Source organism: Typopeltis vanoorti, chromosome 5, assembly GCF_054136105.1.
Source record: "Typopeltis vanoorti isolate ZY-2024b chromosome 5, IOZ_Tvanoo_1.0, whole genome shotgun sequence".
NCBI lineage: Eukaryota > Metazoa > Arthropoda > Arachnida > Uropygi > Thelyphonidae > Typopeltis > Typopeltis vanoorti.
In genome coordinates, this window is record NC_143553.1 from 100,808,893 (window position 1) to 100,827,251 (window position 18,359).

The 18,359-nt window shown below is 36.1% G+C and overlaps 1 protein-coding gene across 4 annotated transcripts in view; it reads right to left on the minus strand.

Moving 5' to 3' along the window:
• Window positions 1-18,359, minus strand: part of LOC150106691 (putative phosphorylase b kinase regulatory subunit alpha) — a 745,167-nt gene that overhangs the window by 145,120 nt on the left and 581,688 nt on the right. For all 4 annotated transcript variants that reach the window (XM_090393281.1, XM_090393285.1, XM_090393284.1 and 1 more), the window contains exons 26-27: window positions 7,008-7,137; window positions 1,394-1,492 (exon numbers count right to left, since the gene is read on the minus strand). In XM_090393281.1, the coding sequence (XP_090249407.1) occupies window positions 1,394-1,492; window positions 7,008-7,137 (229 nt within the window). The remainder of the gene's footprint in view (window positions 1-1,393; window positions 1,493-7,007; window positions 7,138-18,359) is intronic.

Genomic DNA, 18,359 nt, shown 5'->3' on the forward strand with positions numbered 1-18,359 from the left:
AGAGGCTGTCAGGATCAGATCTTCACTTTACGACAAATAGTCGAGAAAGCATGGGAATATAACAAAGATCTGTATTTAAGTTTTGTCGATTTGGAAAAGGCATATGACAAGGTGCCAAGAGAGAAGCTATTCAATACGTTGCAGTTATATGGTGTCAATGGGGCATTATATCAAGCAATACTTAGTCTTTATTTGAGTTGTGAGTCAGCAGTTAGAATTGAAGGAAGTACAGGAAGATGGTTTAATGTTAAATCTGGTGTGAGACAAGGATGTACATTATCCCCTCTGTTATTCATTATCTATATGGATCACATTATGAAGGAATGTGGTGTTAAACCTGATATCAAAATTGGAGATGTTAATGTCAGCTCTTTGCTTTATGCGGATGATGTTATACTTCTAAATAAATCCGCTACAAGTCTGCAAGATTCTCTGACTAAATTGAATAGCTGTTGTAATAGATATGGTATGAAGGTCAGCAATAAAAAGACAAAGACAATGAAAATAGGCAGAATCATTGAAAATGTCAACTGTGTTGTGAATGGAGAACCTGTGGAACAAGTAAAACATTTCAGCTACTTAGGCACAATTTTTACTGAAGATGGTAAACTAAATATAGAAATAGACAACAGAATCAGCAAAGCTGGTATCGTGGGAAGTCAATTGAATAAATTCATATGGAATAAGAAAGAAATTAGTCGGAACACTAAATTAGCTGTATACAAGACTGTGTTCAAACCAATTTTAACTTATGGATCTGAGAGCTGGGTCAGAAGTAAAACACTTGACCAAAGACTAGAGACCGCAGATATGAGAGTCCTGAGAACGATTAGAGGCGTGAACAGATGGCATCAATGGCAATATCATATTAAAAATGAGGATATTAGGAAAGAACTTGACATTGTCAGCATCCAGGAATGCGTTAGCAGAGCTAATCTCAGATGGTATGGTCACTTAAATAGAATGGGAGAGGAAAGATTAGCAAAACAAGTGTTCTCTGCCAGGTTGGCAGGAAAACGACCCAGAGGAAGACCAAGATATAGGTGGATTGATACGGTACAAAGTGCCTTAGACGATAGAAATATAAGATCTGATAATGTTGGAGTCTTGACAAGTAACAGACTGATTTGGAGGAAAATTGTAGATAGGAAGTTAGTAATGATGTAATTTTTTCATGTAGTACTGTCATATCCTGTACACCCCTTGAGGGTACATGGCAGGAATTTGATGATGATGATGATGATGATGATGATGATGATAAAGTCTCAATTAGTATTCAGAAAACAGGCTAATATTATCACTTGGAAATTACTTGAGTAAAATTTTCTAATTAGCGTACTGAAAAAATTAATTTAATTTTGAAGTACTAAAATGTGTAGGTTAAAATACTTACCACTTTTAACCACAAATTCTTTACCACTGAGAATATGATGAAGAAGGGTTTTCATTTCATAGGGACTTAAATTCAGTAGGTGTTCAGATGCATCGTCACCTGATACAAAACATAATAAAATATTGGTACACCTACAACATGTATTTTTTTATTTTTATTTTATTTTATTTATTTTTTTGTTGATGTTATGAATACACACATATACAATTCAGGATTCAGAAGATAATTGCACAAATGATACTCTCATCTGTTTTTATTTTGGTAACAACAATTGTGTTGATATGGTACTTCTTTAATTGTTCTGCTGGTTCCACTGATACTTCTTATGCTGATGTTGTCATACCTCAGCAACACACTGACAACCTTTCCTACTACACTTTTATCTTTCACTCTTTTCAACAGTCTCCTAATATTTGTCCTCACATCCTTCTCATGTCCTCTTAGATCATTCATTCCCTACAATCACGACTAACTCTCTTGCTTGTTTCTTCTTCATGTCCAATGCTTTAATTATCCTACTCATTCTCCCACCTGGATAGCAGACCTTAGTAAATAGTCCTCTAATTATGGAATCTCAATATACTGATATCCTGGTATCATTCATCACCTCTTTTACTCTTTTTTTTTTCTTTCATTCTCTTCTCTTGCACAGTTTCATTAGTTTCCACTAGACATCTAACATCACTCCACATATTGATCATTTCATTTTTCATTTCCAATAATTGTTTGATTAAATCCTGCATTCTGACAATTTCACTCTCTATCACTCCTGCAATCTCACTAACTCTTGTTATGCCACACCTTACTTCTGTTTCTTCATTCATACTTTCTTTTGCTCTATTATCACTAACTTTCACTTCTCCATCTTTGCATTCTTTCACTCCCTAAGTTTCTCTACATTTCGTTGTTGGAAAGTTTCACTTGGTTATACTATAAATTAAAGATACCAAGACATTATATACTTAGTTTAATCCTTTATCCAAGTGTAAGCAAACGAAGTTTGCAACTGAGTGTTTCCAGCACTGGGGCAACTCGTATATAGAAGCTAATGACTTCAAATCACATCTTGCCTTAGTATCCCATAATGAAAAGCACATATCCTTGCAGACGTGTATAATGTTATGCATTATGGGAACAGTCACTACCCACACTGGTTTCTACCTTTATTGAGATCTCATCAGTGGGAGTCAGACCCAGAGGTGATATTAAGGTTGAAGTAATGCAGAAGTCATATTTTCATGTACAAGTATTAAAATTATTATTAAAATACTCTGGATTAGACTCTCGTTTGCTTACACTTGGATAAAGGATTAAACCAAGTATATAATTTCTTGGTATCTTTAATTTATAGTATAACCAAGTGGAAAAATTTTCAACAACTACAGTATCTCTAATCCAGAGTATTTTAATAATAAGGTGTGACATCTTTTGGCTACTCGTACATGATAATATGACTTCTGCATTACTTCAACCTTGGTATCATGTCTGGGTCTGGCTTCCACTGATGAGACCTCAATAAAGGTAGAAACTGATCTGGGTAGTGACCCTTCCCATAATGCATAACATTATACATGTCTGCAAGGATATGTGCTTTGCATTATGGAATACTAAGGCAAGTGATGTGAAGTCATTAGCTTCTATATATACAAGTTGTCCCAGTCATGAAAATAATTTAGGCACAAACTTTGTTTGCTTACACTCGGATAAAGGATTAAACTAAGTATATAATTTCTTGGTATCTTTAATTTATTTCTACCTTTCATTTCATTTCCATTTTTTGTAACGTTCACTTCTACATCCTTGAATTCTTTCACTCCCACAGTTTCTCTACCTTTTATTTCATTTTCGTATTTCATAACTTTTTCTGTAACTTTTGCTTCTACATCCTTGCATTCTTTCATTCCCTCAGTTTCTCTAGCATTCTTTGCATCGTGGTCCAACAATATATTGCACTTCCAATATAATGTTGGACCACAAATCCACACTTTCTCTCATCTGTCATTCATTCTCTCTCTCTCTCTCTCTCTTTCCACAAACACATCTCTTACATCCTGCCAAGCATACATATTGCACTCATCGAATCAGTTTCAAAAAGTCTATGACCTCAGTGCCATTTGACTTTCATGGCACTCGCCTAGTAACACAGGTCGACGCCTGCATGGTTGACCTCATGATTTCCATTGTGTTATACTTGAAAAGGCAATTTAGACCAATAGATCTGGCAGAATTCACACCTAAAATCACGAAGACACACTTCGCTATCAAAATAACTGGTAATTAGTTTACGGAATTAACAACACATATAAAGTATATTAATTAAAGGTAACTTTAATGAATAACTTCTATATTTCGGCAACGTCACATTGCCATCTTCAGGAACATAAAAATATGGTATGGGCACGCAGGAACTAACACAAAGCAAATGAGGAAGAAAGCAAGAAACTAATATTACTATTTTTTTGTTGTTTTTCAATTCTTGTAGGGCTGCATATTCGTTTTTGGATAAGTTGGTTCATATAGAAGCTAATGACTTCACATCACATCTTGCAAGAATTGAAAAACAACAAAAAAATAGTAATCACCAAGGCGGATAAGGGAAACGCCACTGTGGTGCTCAATCAAAAAGACTACAAAAGTAAGCTAACTGCTTTAGTACTAGACCGTACGACTTACTTCCCCATTGAATATAATCCGACCAGCTCTCAGATTAGAACTCTCCACAGACTCCTTAAGAAGGTCACTTCTTGGCCTGTGGAAGTCACCAACAAACTAAAACCTTATAACTCTAGACCCCCCCCGATTATATGGACTTCCAAAAATACATAAACAAAATGTACCATTGCGTCCCATAGTGGATGGCATTGATTCCCCCCCACATATAAATTAGCCAAACATTTAGCCAAAACGCTCACACACTACACTGGCAACACACCATCACACATAAAAACCTCAGCCCACTTTAAAGCTAGTATAGAAAACCTCACACTCCAACACACTGACATAATGGTCAGTTTGACGTCTCCTCCCTATTCACTAATGTCCCACTAGTGAATAGGGAGGAGGTTTTAAAAGGAACCCTAGAGCTCATCCAAGCCAAGTTTCCTCCCGATATCTCAGCCCTATTTCAGTTCACAATGAACTCAGGCTATTTCGTTTGGCAAGGAAAGTTCTACAAACAGATAGAGGGGACAGTCATGGGTTCACCGCTTTCCCCATCCTTGGCCAATTTCTTTATGGAGACATTTGAAGAGAAAGCCTTAAACTCCGCCCCACAAAAACCCACTATTTGGCTTCTTTATGTGGATGATGTGTTTGCTATTTGGCCACATGGCTCAGACACACTCCATTCCTTCCTAACACACTTAAACAACCAACACCCCAGAGTCCAGTTCACCTTAGAAAAAGAGGAAAACAACACCCTCCCCTTCCTAGACACTTTAATCACCCGCCAGCTTGATGGATCTTTGGTTTTCTCTGTTCACAGAAAACCAACCCATACTGGCAGATACATTCACCAGCAGTCCCACCATGGGGTTATAAAAACACTATATAACAGGGCAAAATTAATCTGCTCAGATGACAAGGCCCTAACCACTGAACTAAACCACATCCTCAACACTTTCTTAGCCAATGGCTATAACCCCCCCAAAAAATCCAAAAAATACTAAAACCAGTAAACCACAACCCCCCCCCCACAATAAAGATTACACCAAGTCTATCACCATCCCCTACATCCAGGGCACCTCTGAGAAAATAACCAATATCCTCAAAAAATATCACCTTACTTCCTGTTACAGACCATATAAAAAGTTGGCATCCCTTATCCGCTCTACCAAAGACCAACCACTTCCCCTAGACCTACCTGGTGTATACCAGGTCCCTTGCAGCTGCAAATTGTCCTACTTTGGCCAAACAGGCAGAACAACAAATATCAGGATTTCAGAACACGAAGACTACATCTGGTTTCACCAGTACAGCCGCTCTGGGCTGGCAGAACATGCCTTAGATACCCACCATAAAATTCGTTGGAAGAAAACAAAAATAATTCATCGCAGCAAGTTTAAATACGAAAGATTATTCAAAGAATCTTCAGCAGCCTCTAAAAAACGTTCCTAACCTCAACAAATTTGGGTGCATGAAACTACCCCAAATTTGGGAGACTTACATTATGAGAACTTCAGCCCAACTGCCAAAACTACCAAATTAGCCCGCAAGAGGGCACCATTAGGACTTTAGGAACAATATTAGTTTCTTGCTTTCTTCCTCGTTTGCTTTGTGTTAGTGCCTGTGTGCACATACCATATTTTTATGTTCCTGAAGATGGCAATGTGACGTTGCCGAAATATAGAAGTTATTCATTAAAGTTACCTTTAATTAATATACTTTATATGCGTTGTTAATTCCGTAAACTAATTACCAGTTATGTCTGACCAACGTATAAGCCTTGCTACTAGAATTCGCTACCAAAAATAGATAATAAAACCCTAAAATTCACAAAACACTGCTTATCTTTCCGGAGCTCTTTCTGAAACTACACAACTTACAGTCCCCCTAGCGGAGTTCAAGTGGAGGATCCTGACATGCAGAAATAGAGAGGTTATGATACCATTGTATAAGACCTTAATCAGGATTGTGCATAATATAGATTATTGTGCACAGATTTGGTCGTCTAGTTTTCACGGTGATGAGGATATGCTGGAAAGTATCCAGAGAAGATTCACAAAGTTGGTCAGTAGTCTTTGGAATGTGGAGAATGAGGACAGATTGAGAGAATGTAAGTTGCAGAGCCTCGTAAATAGGAGGAAGATGCGGGATATGATTGAGACACATAAGCTAGTCAGAGGCTGTTATCACGTTGGCATGAATGAGATTTTTCATAGAAGGGGAGAGGGGGCTAGGACATGAGTCCATTGTGGAAACTGTATAAGGAGGGAGTGAGGAGTAGGTTCTTTGCATGGAGAGTAGTTGGTGAGTGCCATGCATTGCCTGAGTGTGTGGTAGGTGTAGACACATTGAATCAGTTTAAGGCACGGTTGGATGAGCATTGTGTGCAATAGTGTGTGTCTCTCAAGACAGGTCTCTGACTCCATGGAGGCCAAATGTTAATAATAATAATAATAATTATTATTATTCATTAAACATAACTTTCATCCTACTATTTATTAGCAAAAGGTAAATAAGAGGTTGAAATATTATATCACTTTAATATTATTATATTTTTAATGTTACTCCTACCCATGAAAGGTTAAACTGAGGCATTTGAATTAAAAACAAGAAAAACTTTATCCAAAAAAATGTAACCTTTTACGTCAATAAATTTCTTCTTAAAATATTTAGCACTAAAAGAAAATAAAAATTATAAGAAAAAATATTTTTTCTATTCTGCCTTACTCAAACTTTTTCATATCTCTCAGGAATTTTACTGAGAGGTTCTAGGGTTCTCAATTTAAGCAGTACCTCAGCAACAATATTGTAATTATTGAAAATTATTTAAAAAAATAGTAACAGTTTCTAAATTGCAGCTGAGTTCCTATTTCCTTTAGCACTGAAATGGAACTATGAAAACAATACAAATGCAAAATTATAACTCTGTAAATGTTCTTTTTTAACTTACCAGAACACTTGAGAGAGCGTGCTAATTCAGATGCCATTACTTGAATAATAAGTCCTACTCGAAGCCTCAGCATCTCAAGAAAAAGTTGAGGCTCTGTTCTGATGAACATTGCTAAATATACTAACAGCTCCTACAAAAAGAAAATGAGCTTTGGCTTGCTAGTAAATATGGTGTATTTCAATCAAAATGAAAACCTTACTGGCTAGCTAACATGATTCACTTCATTCAATTTTCTGTATGATAGTTATATTTTTAATTAATATAAAGGTAGCATTATCACTTTTTTGCATATACATGAGAACTAGGCTAATTTCTAGAAATTAGCCTAGTTCTCATTTATTTATTAGAAAGAAGTACACAATTTCTGAAGGCTGACCACTTGTACAAAATGTGTGCAATGAAACAAACAAGCAAACGAAAATACAAAAAAAAAAAAAAAACACAGCAATATTATGTATACCATAATTTACCATTTATTCAACTGCATTTGGAAACCGATTTTTTGTTTGAATTTGAATGTTTGCTAACTTGAAGTAATGCTAGTATTAAAGCAAAGCACCAATCCTTGGGCTAATGAATATTACTTCACATTACTTTTAAAACAAAATATTATTATTATAGGAAATAAAATAGCAGTTAAATTAGAACACAATTTCAGAATGGAAAGATATATCCAGAGGAGTACAACAAGGATGTACCATCTCACCTCTGCTTTTCAAATATATGTATAAATAAAATTACAAATAACCCCACAAATGAAGACAGATACACTACTATTTGGAGATGATCAAATAGTATTAGCTACATCAGAAGATGATTTACAAAGATCATTAGAATCATTAAATGATAGCTCAAAACAATATAATATGACAATATCTAAAGAAAAAAAAAAACAAAAATAACAGCATTCAAAGGAGAAAACCCAATAAGAAGTAAAATAGTGATAGATAATAAAATACTTGGGGGGGGAGAGCAGAACTCCTTTTTGAGTCTTCAAAATTCGAGTCATCAGAATTCAAGGAGAACCAGCCTACCAGTCCACAACTTGGGGGGGGGGGGGTTTGGACCCCCTTTCAAGTTTTCAAAATTCGAGTCATCAGAATTCAAGGAGAATCGGCCTACCAGCCCGGAACTCGGGGGGTGTTGGGCACCATAAGCACCAGGAGGGGGGGCATATCCCCCCTAGTATATATATAAATCCACTAATGCCTTTTTCTAGCATATAAGGAGTATGTGAAACCATTATAGCCCCTATCAAACTTTAACTTTTGGAGACTGAGGAGGCAGCTCAATCTTTACTGGAAGTTAATCAGAGACAGCTGGCCCAAAGCGTTCATTAATTATAAATAGCACCTAAGATGACAAAGTCGGCAAGTGAAGCCATCTCATGGTCTCTAACAATATATTTATTGTCTGAAATAGTGTGGATTCTAATATCAGTTTTCTTGAACTTATGGGATGAAAAACCCAACTTTCTAGAAGAAAAAGACCTGGTTCCCCATGTCAATGATTGAATAACTCAGGAACAACTGGTTGAAGAAAGGATTAGAAAAAGTTGCTTTACTTGGCAACTATTTCTGAAGTATGAATAGCCTTCTTTGAGTGGTCGAGTGCTATAGATGCAATCGTTATCTCTACAGGGCTCAAATATCATCATCAACAAATTCCTGCCATGTACCCTCAAGGGGTGTACAGGATATGATAGTACTACATGAAAAAAATTACATCATTACTAACTTCTTAACTACAATTTTCCTCCAAATCAGTCTGTTACTTGTCAAGACTCCAACATTATCAGGGCTCAAATATGGAGGTTTAAAAGTAATATATGGGCTACAGTGCATAATTTAGAAGGCATGGTCAGTGGATTGAATTTGATATGACTAGAGGAAAGCCCTGACAGAACCCATTTATATAAAAAAAGAGAAATAAAACTGCATGTGAGAGTTATTATTATTATTATTATTCAGGCCTCCATGGAGTCAAAAGAATCATCGGGGAGGTCCCTCCTAGGAAACACAAAGTCTATCATACCACTCCTCGAACTCTTTAACCATTCTCGCTCTTACCACTCTATCAGGCAATGCATTCCACGGTTCAACCACCCTCCATGCAAAGAAACCACTCCTCACTCTCTTGCTCACAGCTTCCTTTCGTAACTTCCAGGGATGGCCCCCTTCCCACTGTTCAACCAAGAGAAAGAACTCCCCAGTGTCAACCCTGTAACCACCTCTCAACAGTTTAAAAGTCTCAATCATACACTCTCCTTCTTCTATCTACCAAACTCTGCAGTCCACGTTCTCTCAGCCGATCCTCATAACTAACACTGTACAGTCCTGAAACCATCTTTGTTATCTGCCTTTGTACCCTTTCCACAGTTAATTTATCCCCTTCAAATCCTGGGGTCCAAATTTGAGAACAACAGTCTAAGTGTAGTCTGATCAGAGTCTTATTATTAATATTATTATTACGTAGCATCTCCAGGAAGGGCACCTACTCTGCAACTCTCCATCTCCACCACTTGCAACTACCTTCATCATCTACACCAATGCAATCTACCGCCGACCACCACCATTAGTATTTTCACAGACAATCACAAATATCCATGCCCACGGTGGGATTCGAACCCACAGCCTTTTGGCTGGAGATCAGATAAGATAACCACTTAGCCAACCAGGCCCCTACTAAGCATTGCAGGCATGATTTCCAGGCATATGAAAAAAAGGCCAGGAAAAATTATGGAGGAGGAAACTTGGAGAGGAGGAAGCTTGGTTCAGGCCAAAGAGGTTGCTAGGATCAGATTTTAACCTAAAAACAAATAGTTAGAAAATGGGAATATAACAAGGATCTCTATTTGATTTTTGTAGATCAGGTAAAGGGCATATGATAAGGTGCAGGAGAAAAGTTGTTCAAAATACTACAATTATATGGTGTAAGTGGTACATTATATCGAGTACAGTCTGTATTTGAGTTGTAAGTGAGCAGTTAGAATTGAAGGAGGAGGTTCAGGAAGAATGGGTAGGTATAAAATTAGGTCTGAGACAAAGGTGCACATTTTGTCTACTGTTATTCATAATCAACATGGATCACATTATGAAGGAAAGTTGCATCATCATCATGAAATTCTTGATATGTACCATGGAGTTTTACATAATATTATGATAGCACTACATGAAAAAGTCACACCATTACCAACTTCTGATCAACAATTTTCCTCTAAATTAATCTGTTATCCATCAAGACTCCAACATTAATATCTGCCCGTCCTGGAGTCAAAGGACTCATTGTGAGATATCTATACTCTCACGCCAAAAGATCATTGAACTATGCCTTGAATCCATTCAGGGTTTCTGCATTCACCACACTTTCAGGCAACGCATTCCACTCACCAATCACTCCTCATGCAAAGAACCTGCTTCTCACTCCCCCTGCTCACAACCTCCTTATACAGAAAAAAAAAAAAAAACATAGAGAGAGATGGAACAATTTCGTAACAGAACTAGAAAAGGATATATTTAAGCCACAATCCAAAACCTATAAAGTAATAAAATATATAAATAAAGAAATAAAAGAAAAAAGAAAAATACAAACAACAGATTTAGAAAAATGGGTGACTTATTTCCAAAATCTCTGGACAGATGAAAACAATGAAATAAAATTTTATAAAACAAAGAATGACCTAACAGCAAATATCACAATGTTAGAACTGAAGAATACAATAAATAAGATGAAGAATAGGAAAACACCAGGAGAAGACAATATAAATATAGTATTATACAAAAATGCAGGTGAAAAATTTAATGAAAGACTTCTGAAATTTTTTAACATGGTTTGGATGTCTGGAAAAAGTCCTAACTCTTGGAAAAAGCACTGATCATCTCAATCTATAAAAATGGAAATAAAGAAGATTGTAATAACTATAGGGGAATTAGTCTGTTAAATACAGGATATAAATATCTACAGGAATATTAAAAGAAAAGCTAAGCAGTATTGTAGAGGACAAACTACTAGAAGAACAAAATGGTTTCCAAAAAGACCAATTCTGCATAGATCCAGTTTTAACTCTAAAATTATTAATAGAAAAGAGAAGACAATTTCACAAAGGAACACGCATGTGGCCTTTACTGATTATGAAAAAGCCTATGACAAAATTTTTAGACAAAAATTATTTAAAATATTAACCGATTGAAATATACCAAACCAACTTTTACAATCCATTCAAGAAATATATACAGGAAATAAAATAGCAGTTAAATTAGAACACAATTTCAGAATGGAAAGATATATCAAGAGGAGTACAACAAGGATGTACCATCTCACCTCTGCTTTTCAAATATATGTATAAATAAAATTATAACAATCTGGAAACAGTATAACCCATTTGGGTTATACTGTTTCCAGTATAACCCAAATGGGTTATAATCCATTTGGGTTATACAAATAACCCCACAAATGAAGACAGATACACTACTATTTGGAGATGATCAAATAGTATTAGCTACATCAGAAGATGATTTACAAAGATCATTAAAATCATTAAATGATAGCTCAAAACAATATAATATGACAATATCTAAAGAAAAAAAAAACAAAAATAACAGCATTCAAAGGAGAAAACCCAATAAGAACTAAAATAGTGATAGATAATAAAATATTAAAACAAGTAAATACTTTGAAATACTTGGGATGTGATTTATCATACAAAGAAGAAAAAGACATAGACACTAAAATATCAAACTTTGTCAAAGTAAATGGCATAATAAATAATATATTTAAGCCATCCCTAGTACAAAACACTATAATCAGACTATATAATGTCTTGTCAACAACTCTACTATATGAAAGTGAAAAATGGCCCATGAAAAGAAAGATGAAAAATTAATTCAAACAGCAGAAATAAAATTTCTCAGATAAACAACTGTATATACCAAGTGGGACCATAAAATAAATGAAGAAATTTTATAATCCCTGAATATAAAACCAATTAATTACTACATAAGACACTATAAACAAAAATGGATAGAACATTTAAATCGAATGGACAACAGCAGACTAACAAAAATATTATACAGATACAAAAAAATGGAAAAAGAAAAGGCTGGATTGGAACAGTGCAGTCTGTTGAAGAATCCTGAACTTTCCAACACCTTAGGATTCTTCAACAGACCAGGGTTCCAATCCCTTATATTTCTGGCATCTCGGAACCAACTGGTAGAATTTTGAAGAAGTATCATCTCATTCCCACATATTTTCCGATCAACAAAATTTCTCATCTTTTGCCATCTACAAAAGACAAACTCTCACCTCTATCATTAGCTGGCATTTACCAGATACCTTGTGAATGTAATCTAACATACTCTGGGAAAACAGGCCATACTGTGGAAAAAATAATTAATGAACATCAATAATATATCTAATACATGAAACCTCAAAAGTCTGGTCTGGCATAACATAGTAACTAAGCACAATATCCAGTGGGAAGAAGCTCGTCTTCTCCATACAAGCAAGTTTAAATATGAACACCTTTTCAAGGAAAGTTGCAAAGCCCTTTTACATCAGCCAAATCTTAATCTGAACGATTGTCTCTCTCTCTCCCATAAAAGTTTGGGAGATTCTTATCTTATGTAACCATCAACAATAATTGTTTATTAATATTTTTAAAAATATTATTTATTAATACTAATTTCTAGAAAGTGACAACAGTTTTTAATTGGTAAACCACCGACTTCTGTATGTACTTTATAATTCAGTTCCTTTGATTGCCTGTTTCTACATTGATGGTGTACTGTTATTTTCAGTATGAAATATCTGTACTTTAATTTCATTAAAGTTAATTATTGTGGAATTTATTATTTAAAGATTACATATAAAATAAGTGGAAAAAGAAGAATTGAAAGACCAGGAAGAGATGACATGAGACCAGAACAGGCTACCTGGCTTAAAATCCATATTAGGAAGAAGAAGACATTAATCTGGTAACAACCCTTCAACAACTTATATGTCTCAATCACATCCTCCTCTTCTTCTTCTATTCAAAGACTTTATAAGTTGCATTCCCTGCAGGGTACGTGGTAAACTCCAGAGGTTGTAGCTAGTCTTTGGGAGAGCAGATAAGGGCTGCGAGCTTTTTGTGTGGTTTCTAGGTGGTCCCAAAATTATGCTTTTTCATGGAGACATATGAAAAAGAATGCCCTAATTCCCCTCCCACCTTAAATCCACTATTTGGTTATGCTATGTAGATGATATGTTTGCAATTTGGCCACATGGCCAGGACAAATTACACACTTTCCAATTCCATTTGAACAGCCAACATCCAAGGATGCTGGCTGTTCAAATGGGGTGCTTAAGGGTCAAAGCTGTATAACAGAGAGGAGACCTCCACATAGCCTTTAAAGGAATGTGGAGAACCGATCAGGGCTTCTGACCTAATGTCCAATCCTCACCTTCTCGTGGTGCACCCTCTTGGATATCTACCTGGATACTGAACAAATGAGGATGGGCTGGCAATTTGGGATTTAGCTGACCAAATTTTATTCTTATCGGCTTAAACCAAAATAAAAAATGATGGTACAACATGACAAAATTTCATGCCGGCTGGGGCGTCGCCCGGTTAAACAAGGCCCCCGTTGTTTTCGCCAGGGAACCAGGGGAAACAGTGAAAAGTCAGCTACTGGAACAAATTCTAACCCCGCCCCCCAACTCAACATCACCAGAGTTCAAGAATGGTATTATCAACATAAGAAGCCTAAATGCAAAGAAATGGAGCGATTGAAGGAATTGGATAAGTACCAGATTGATATAACAGGGGTGACTGAAACAAAAAAGGCAAAAACTGGTGAGATCTTTCTGAGCAATAAATACAAAATGTTATATAATAGCAATGACAATCAAGGAAAAGAAGGAGTAGCCATAGTATTCAACACGAAATACGAGGCTAATCTTCTTGAATGGCAGGTAGTCTCAAGTAGAATGATGTGGGCAAATATCAGAATGAGGAACTGGACAATGAAACTTATTTGTGCCTATGGTCCCACAGAAAGTTCCACTAAGGTAGAAGTGGAGGTATTTTTTGAGGCTAGAGAAAGCAACTGACACAATGAAAAAGGAAAAGTTGGTCCTTGTTGGGGATCTAAATAGCAGAGTAGGAAATGATTGTGAGACATACAGAAATATTTTGGGAAAATTTGGAGAAAACAGCAAAGCTAATAATAATGGCAAATATCTGTTGGATTTCTGCTCAGGACATGGACTGGTTATTACTAACACCATGTTCCAACATAAAAATGTGCACAACTTCACATGGAGAGAAGAGGCTAGGAATAAGAAAATTCTCATTGACTATGTTATTGTTGATAGTGATGTTTTCTCCCTGGTGCAGGACACCAGAGTGTATAGAGGATTTGAAATTGGAAGTGATCACTATTTAGTCTTGAGCAGGATAAAATTGAATTTCATATTGAAAAGAATAACATGTAAAAAAGTTTTAAAGCGAATAAAAGTTGAGCAGCTCTCAGATACGAACTGTAGACTAAAATACACAAAGATTATTGAAGAAAAAATGAAAGAGTTTGAGAACAGGAATCAAACCTTGGAGATTCAGTGGCAAACTCTGAAGAAAACATTGATTGATTCTGCCAGAGAGGCATGTGGTGAGGTTGTCTGCAAGGATAACAAAATCAGAACTCCCTGGTGGACACAAGAAGTTAAAGAGGCAGTGAAGGAAAAGAAGAAAGCATATCAAAAGTTCCTGTCAAATAAGTCTGCTTGTGCTCTTAGAGAATATAGAGACAAATGGAAGAATGCTAAACACTGTGTAAAACTAGCTAAACAAAAGTCATGGGAGGACTTTGGCAAGAATATAGAAAATAAATATCAAGAAGGTGGCAAAATATTCTGGAGGTTGTTGAAGAAGCTTAGGAATGGAGGAAAGAGTGCTATAAAAGGAGTTAGAGATGATAAAGGTGACATGAAAACTGGAGAAAAAGATATCCTTGAAGTATGGAGTAATTATTTTGAAAAACTGCTAAATGAAACGAGCAGTGATGACAGCACAGTGGTAAAAAACACTGACCAGGCATGCAGGCAGGAATACATATCCATACTTGAAGTAGAAAAAGCCATCAAATCTTGAAATGTGGAAAGGCAGCAGGAGTAGATGATATTCGACCAGAAATGCTGAAGTATGGTGGTATAAAAGTCTTACAGTGGCTGCATTGCATATTTCAGAAGGCCTGGATAGAGGGATGAATTCCCGATGATTGGAGTAGAGCTCTCATAGTACCCATATATTAAAAGGGAAATAAAACTGAATGTGAGAATTACAGAGGTATTTCCCTACTGAGTGTTCCTGGCAAGATTTATGCAAGTATACTTGAGAAATGGTTGAGAAGGATTGTGGAAGAGAAGCTTGATGAAGAACAAGATGGATTCAGGCCAAGTAGAGACTGTCAGGATCATAACTTCACTTTACGACAAATAGTCCAGAAATCATGGAAATATAACAGAGATCTGTATTTAAGCTTTATCAATCTGGAAAAGGCGTTATACCGAGCAATACTTAGTCTTTATTTGAGTTGTAAGTCAGCAGTTAGAATTGAAGGAAGTACAGGAAGATGGTTTAATGTTAAATCTGGTGTGAGACAAGGATGTACATTATCCCCTCTGCTATTCATTATCTATATTATTATTATTATTATTATTATTACCCATGACACCTCCAATCTATAAGGATCACATTATGAAGGAAAGTGGTATTAAACATGCTATCAAAACATGATATCAAGAGATGTTCACGTGAGCTCTTTGCTTTATGCAGACGATGCTATACTTCTAAATAAATCCGCTACAGGTCTGCAAGATTCTCTGACTAAATTGAATAACTGTTGTAATAGATATGGTATGAAGGTCAGCAATAACAAGACAAAGACAATGAAAATAAGCAGAATCGTTGAAAATGTCAACTGCGTTGTGAACAGAGAAACTGTGAAACAAGTAAAACATTTCAGCTACTTATGCACAATTTTCAGTGAGGATGGTAAATTAAATATGGAAATAGACAACAGAATCAACAAAGCTGGTATGGTAGGAAGTCGACTGAATAAATTCATATGGAAGAAGAGAGAAATTAGTTGGAACACTAAATTAGCTATATACAAGACAGTGTTCAAACCAGTTTTAATTTATGGATCTGAGAGCTGGGTCAGAAGTATAACACTTGACCAAAAACTAGAGACCGCAGGTATGAGAGTCCTGAGAAAGAATAGAGGTGTGAACAGATGGCATCAATGGCAATATCATTAAAAACGAGAATATTAGGAAAGAACTTGACATTGTCAGCATCCAGGAATGAATTAGCAGAGCTAATCTCAGGTGGTATGGCCACTTAAACAGAATGGGTGAGGAAAGATTAGCAAAACAAGTGTTCTCTGCCAGGTTGGCAGGAAAACGACCAAAATGAAGACCAAGATATAGGTGGATCGATATGGTATAAAGTGCCTTAGACGATAGAAATATAAGATCTGATAATGTTGGAGTCTTGACAAGTAACAGACTGATTTGGAGGAAAATTGTAGATAGGAAGTTAGTAATGATGTAAATTTTTCATGTAGTACTACAACTAAATGGATTCCTTCCTGACCTTTACAGTCTACAGACCCCCCCCCCCCCAACACACATAGGTAGATACATGAATCAATAGCCACATCACCCCCTCCCACCAAACAATTTGGAACTATAAAAACCTTAGTCCCCTGGACAAAATTAATTAACAATGCACTCAACACAGAACTCACCAACATAAAAAGCACTTTTTTGGCCAGTGGCTACATCTCCCAACAAATACAAAGAATTTGAACACCATAGTGTCCCCCCCCCCACCTCAACATAGATTACAGCAAATCTATCACCATACCTTATATCCAGCATCTCAGAAAAGGTGCCCAAGATATTAAAAAAAAGCAAAATCTTGTGACCACCTATAAACCACAGAAAAAGCTAACCCCAAAGACCAGCTACAACCTCTGGAGTTTACTAGGTACCCTGCAGCCCTGCAGTTCAACCTTTCTTATTATATCACTTTGCTGGTAGGACAGCCAACATCCACATAGTAGTGCACCAGGATTACATCTGATTCCACCACTATGGACACTCAGGATAAGCAGACCATGCCCTGGGACAGGATTCGCTGGAAAAAAGCCACCTTATTTCACCAAAGCAAATTCAAGTTCGAGAGGCTTTTCATTGAATCAGCTGCTGTCCTTACCAACTATTCCAATGTAATCAAATATGGTTGTATCAGACTCCCCCTCATATGAGAAACTCTTATCCACAGATAGTCAGCTAAACGACCAAGAACACCCAACCAAAGCCACTAGGTGCGTTTTTTTTTCTGGTTCTGTTTTTTATTCATCTTTGTTACTGAAGTGTGCCTGCATGCCCGTGTCTAATACAAGTGTATTAATCTCTGACGATGCCAATTTGACTTTGGCGAAATATAGGATAATATGTAAATAATTTTATTTATTAACAAATACGTTTTTAATTTCCTTAAACTATATACAATGCTGGAGAATCAATATGTAAGTCTAAACACTGGGATTTAATCACTTAATTCACATTTAATTTAGATTCAATATTTAAGTTTCTGGTCATCCATGGGGGTTTATTAGTACATGACCAGCATTATTCCAGCAAAACAGCTAATCTAGCATGGCTTCGGAACCAAGGGTATCAGAAAATTAGTAGTGTAGCTGCATGCATATACAGTGCACACACACACACACACACACACGCACACACACACACACACACACACACACACACACACACACACACACACACACACACACACACGTTTATATATGCACTTTTAATACAAAAAAAAAATAGCGCCTAAAGTAATGATAAATTTGAACTTGCACAATTTTATGCCTGTTGACAATTATTGAAAATGAAGATATAGGCTAAATCCTTGTATCATTAATACATAGATGATGTTCCGAAGAATTTTGACTCTATGTGTAGAGTCTCAATCCCATACACTGCTGGAATCTCTGAACCAATTTCAAAGATCCTATAAAAAATATAACTCAGTGCCTACTTTCTTTCCTGTCAATAAACTCTCCTCCATGTTACTATTCACAAAGGATAAATATTTTCCATTTTCCCTCCCAAGTGTTTACCAAGTTCTTTGTGAATATTTTTGCTCATACTTTGGACAAACAGGATTCAAAAAAGGCTGTAAGAACATGAATCCTATACTCCATATAAAATACCCCAAAAGTTGGATCTAGTTCAGAACTGAGTTGATACTACTACAGCATCTTCTGGTTGAAGACCCATCTTTAACATGAG